At 40.3% G+C, this 5,000-nt stretch overlaps 1 protein-coding gene across 2 annotated transcripts in view; it reads right to left on the reverse strand.

The window, feature by feature from the left end:
• Window positions 1-5,000, reverse strand: part of LOC138019759 (mucin-like protein) — a 76,422-nt gene that overhangs the window by 58,784 nt on the left and 12,638 nt on the right. For both annotated transcript variants that reach the window (XM_068866634.1, XM_068866633.1), the window contains exons 2-3: window positions 2,345-2,782; window positions 360-511 (exon numbers count right to left, since the gene is read on the reverse strand). In XM_068866634.1, coding sequence (XP_068722735.1) covers window positions 360-511; window positions 2,345-2,782 — 590 coding nt within the window. The remainder of the gene's footprint in view (window positions 1-359; window positions 512-2,344; window positions 2,783-5,000) is intronic.

A 5,000-nucleotide genomic window follows, 5' to 3' on the forward strand; every position in this document is an offset into this window, starting at 1 on the left:
GCAGGAGCTCATCAAGGGGATCTTCTATCTCCACTAATTCCTTGAGTCAACCCTTTCCAGGGTAAATTCACCTTTAGGAACAGGTTTTTCCCGCGAAAAGTATCATACTTCCCTTGAGGCTGAGATATCTTTGTTTTGATTAACTTTTACATCAGTGGGCGTGCTGAATGTTCCAAAGGAGGCGTTCTGTAAATGGAAATACTCGAGAAAAGGTTGACTCCTTGGTCAAGTATGGGAGATAGAGGCTTCCTTAGGTTTGGTGAGCTCCTGATAGGTGTTAATCAACGTAGATCTCCTTAAGTTCGTCTCGGCCGACAAAAACACATGTTAAAGTTTAAATAATAAGGAACAATACCTACATATAATTTATAATGCCTTTTTCCATAGAAAGGAAACCCGAGACTGGGTGCTTCGATCTTCTGGCAAAGATATATGTACCAATACCCTGAATTGGTGAGTGCTTCATCACCTTTCTCTGGACCGTGTGGATACATGTTATCACGATTTAAAACTGTTTTAAATATAAGAAAAATAGATCAAGAAATGAAAATTCTAAGCTCAATCAAATGTTTCAAAGGGACCATTAATAATAATAATAATAATCGCTAGTTGTTGTCCTTCAGTAGCATTTGGAGTAATGATTCAAATTTCGAGTGAGGCCTAACACTACTGTGAAGTTTTTGTACCCAATTATTCCATCAGGGATCAACCCTAGTATTGGAATTGGGCCCACACAAGGACAAGGACAATTGGGCCATTATTATTATCATTATTATTATTATTATTATTATTATATTATAATAATATAATAATAATAATAATAATAATAATAATAATAATTTACTGACAGTATTTCTACATGGTAACTTTACATCCGTCATATTAACTAAGGAACTGACTACTTAAAATCTTACTAATTACAAACGTAATACACAAGTTGAAAACTATTGAAAATTGTAAAGATCTAGAAATGCTATAAATACTATGAATAAACAAAAACTGAGGAACCTTGTCAAGACAACTTATGAGGGTCAACATAAGAGGTTCAACTGAAGCGCGTGCTGGCCCTGCTCTTTAAAATTTTAAAACAATAATTTTTAAAGGGATTAAAGTCTGGACACCGCCTTACATTTGCGGGTAGGGGATTGAATAAAGTTGCTAATGAGTCCTGGAAAGTTCCCTTAATTAAGGAAATTTCTATTACAGGCGCATTGCTAGAGAGCAGTGTACGTTGGGGATTGTGCCTAGGGAATTGCAAGTATTCGGGCCAAGCCTCACTAAAAAGAGCTCGGTGTCCAAACTTAGGATTGCCGAGTTGAGTATTTTCCAGGGTAGGTAGCCAGCCAAGCTCAAGGACGTCTCTTTCCGAGCAGAAGCGATTTAAGACAAAACCGGCAGCAGCATTCTGAACACGTTGTACTCTTTTCTGCAAAAATGCGGGGAGTGGATAACTGACGCAGTCATTAAAATTAAGTTGGGATGAGACGAAGCTTTGAACGAGAGACTTCTTAGTCTCATCTGGTGTCATGTTCTTGATTTTTCTTAGAGTGGCTAGCACTTTGTAGCATGATGACGTGCATGAGCTCATTTACATGTTCTGTCCATTTAAGGTCCTCACTAAGCCAAGTTCCTAACAACTTAAATTCTCTACCCTATCGACTGTCTTTATATTATATTATGAAATAAACGCATATATTTGAAGTGCGGGTCATAGACGAAAAATAGGAAGGGTTACGTTTTTACAAACGTTGGCCGTGTAGCAATTTGTATTTCAACAGACTTAGGGCTAACGCTCACATGGTTCATATGGGGTACAAAACTAGCACTTCTCATTACACTCTAATCAGTTAAGTCTGTTGAAATATAAAGTGCTACAAGGCCAACGTTTGTAAAAACGTAACCCTTCCTTGTACTTGTACATTTTCATTGCCGTGACTTTAACATCTTCAGTTCCCACGGCCTGCTCCCGTCTGACCTTGTAGCTCAGTCGGTAGAGCAGCGGTGATCTAACCCGACGGTCGTGGCTTCAATTCCCACACTGGTCAGGATTTTTCTCTGTCCTTGTGTGGGCCCATTTCCATTAGTAGGGCTTACGCTCAAATGGTTCACATGGGGTGCAAAACTAGCACTTCTCATTACACTCTAATCAGTTAAATCACATGTAATCCTTAGTCAAGGGAGAAGAAAGAGGAAGGACCAAAATACTCTTGGAGGCGTATAGTAAAGAGTGAGATAACATTGGAAAAGGAGCTATACTCAAATGAAAATGGCGGCCTATTTCCTCGTTAATTTAACTCTGGTCAATTAATTCCTTGAAATGGAAAGTCCTAGCTATGAAGCTTACCTGATGATGAAAACATGCTTCGACTGATGGAAGAACTTCTTGATGGGCTTATAAATGAAGAGTTAGGTGCACTCTTGGAAGCCGATTGATTTGTAGACAGGCTTTTCGAAAGAGTGATTTTGCTTGAGACTAAAGACGGTAAGACTAAGGTGCCTAAGCTGGAGGATGGAGAGACACTTGTATAAACGGAAGCTTTTATACTTATTGATGGAGACACACTTTCAGAAGCTGAAGAGCCAATGTTAAATGCTGGGGCCTCATTTGTAGGAGATAAATCGCTTGCACTTAAAGATTTAGACAAACTTGTCGGAGCTGAAGAGGTTATGTTGAGGGAGGAAGACGGGCTTGTTAAAGTTGATATGCCTGGGATGGTGAATAGAGACACACTTGCAGAAGCTGAAGCTCTGTCGCTGAGGGATAGAGAGTCACCTGTAGAAGCTGAAGTGAGAAGAAGAAGAAGAAGTAATCAGAATTGCTAAAAACAACAACACGTTCTCTTTAGGTAGACAGATTTATCCAAGAGAAAATGAGGGGACAGAGAGGGAGGCTCCCGGTCCAGCCCTTGGGATATGTCATGTCCATAAAAGTTATTTTTAGACGAGCGGAAGTCTTTGTTCTAGCGGAAGTCTGTCTTCCGAGACGTCCGCATGCAGGCCAACCTCGGTCTGATGTTTGAAAGAAAAGCAAAGATTTCATGTAAAGGCGGACGATGTGGACTTAACGTTTGTCGATGACTGCATGCGGACGTCTCGGAAGACAGACTTCCGCTCGTCTAAAAATAACTTTCGTGGACTTGACATATCCCGGCCAACGCCCTGAGCCTCCCTCTCTGTCCTCTCATTTTCTCTTGATTTATCTTAATTGATTATAATGGTTGTGTTATTCTTACAGTAGGTCACTTGTGCTTAATTTAGGTGAAAGAATCTCAAAAACTTTTAAAACACCTTATTGGAGTTGAGCCTGCAGGCACATTTTCTTTTGTTTAAAACTACATGCAAAAGAGGCCCCTTACAAAATGACCCCTTAGCCTCGTTTATGCGGCAAAACCGCTGATAACTCCAATAAGGGCTATTGCATATTAGAAACTTTCTAATTAAAAAAAAATGGCGGGTACCTTTATGGGGGCTTTAAGCGTAAATGCTTTTATCATAGTAGTCGGGGTTATTTCCAGATCTTTCTGTTGCTTGGAAACCTGCTATTTTCTATCAAGTATCGTTAACTTGGCATACTTAACAACCATTTGCCACAGCGTCGGTGGCTAGTGGTGAATACTTACCGAGCCGTGAACGTTTTAGTATATACTAAAACAGTGATATAATATAGCTCAAAAGATTATTTTAACTCATTTATTCCGACAACGATTACAATATTTTCGGGTGAAAATCCCGCGCGAGTTGCTCGGAGGTGACTAGCAAAGGGATATTCGGAGTTTAAGTAGCCAATCAGAGAGCGCCTTCAACGTTATCCACCGTTTTTAGCATATACTAATTACTTGTGTACAAGTAATGAACAAACTTAACGGAGCAGCAATGTGTAGTTTAAAAAAAAGGCTGTTTTTGAATCGAGAGCTTCCGTTGACTGCGTGCGCATTTAAGATTTTGCTGTCTTATCTCGGGTAGTCGAGCCAAACTATTTACATTCGATTAAAGTTGTCTTGCCTGCCAGGGTTACCCTACTGCTGAGGCAGGACAACTCGCCTCTCCGAGTTGTTTCGCCCTCCCGAGTTGTCTCCCCCACCTCATGTAAACGGTTGATAGAATTTTTTAAAGAAAAGAGTGGAAAAATATCTCGCCCAGGGTAACTCGGGGGGGGGGGGGAGGGTTGTCTGAGGTACCTGAGGCCATTATAACAGGGCCTAAATCTATATAATAAGCTTCGCTGCGCCATGGAAGGATGAAAACAGTATTATGGGACAAAACCGCTTGACCACAGATCTGAACTGATGCTCCCAGAAGTATTTTTTCCGTTTTCGACTGAACCGTTGGCTTTGAATGGCGTTGCGTTTTGGTGTCTACTACGCTTGTAAAGGTACACACGGGGGAATCCGTAAACCGTAGAGAATGCGGAATGATGATTCAATTTTTTTGTTAGGGCAAACATGTCCCTCTTAGTATTTTGCTTTTGTCAAAGCTTTTGTCGGTTGTAAAGACCATCCTTAAGGGCAATGAGCATTAAAGAAAGCAAAAAAACAATTGGCTTCCCACAACTTTTTTCCATGTTGCATGCAATATCCCTTGCGCAAATCATAGCAATCCGCGAATAGGCATTTTCTTAGGTGATCCACTCCTTGGGTTGTAGAGTCAGTTACAGTGTAGCCCGAGTAAACGATGTTGCTAAGACATTCTTTATGTCATTTGACAATCAAGTCAAGCCTACTATAAATTGACCAATCACGGCGCATGTACTCTCTGAAAACTGCAATAGCCAAGAATGGAACTTTCGGCAAGAATAAACAAGGAATGAACTTTCACTGTTTTGAAGTGAATGTTTATCATACGACGGATTGAAAAACAAGGAATTAAACTCTCACAGCAATATACAAATTGGGACTCCTAGATTGAATATTTTGACATACAAACAAGATCAGTCCTTGTACGCTGAAACGCCGCCTTACCAGATTTGACAATAGGTCATCATAGCCAATTTACAGGGCTCT

The sequence above is a fragment of the Montipora capricornis genome, chromosome 10 (assembly GCF_036669925.1).
Source record: "Montipora capricornis isolate CH-2021 chromosome 10, ASM3666992v2, whole genome shotgun sequence".
In the NCBI taxonomy this organism is placed as follows: Eukaryota; Metazoa; Cnidaria; class Anthozoa; order Scleractinia; family Acroporidae; genus Montipora; species Montipora capricornis.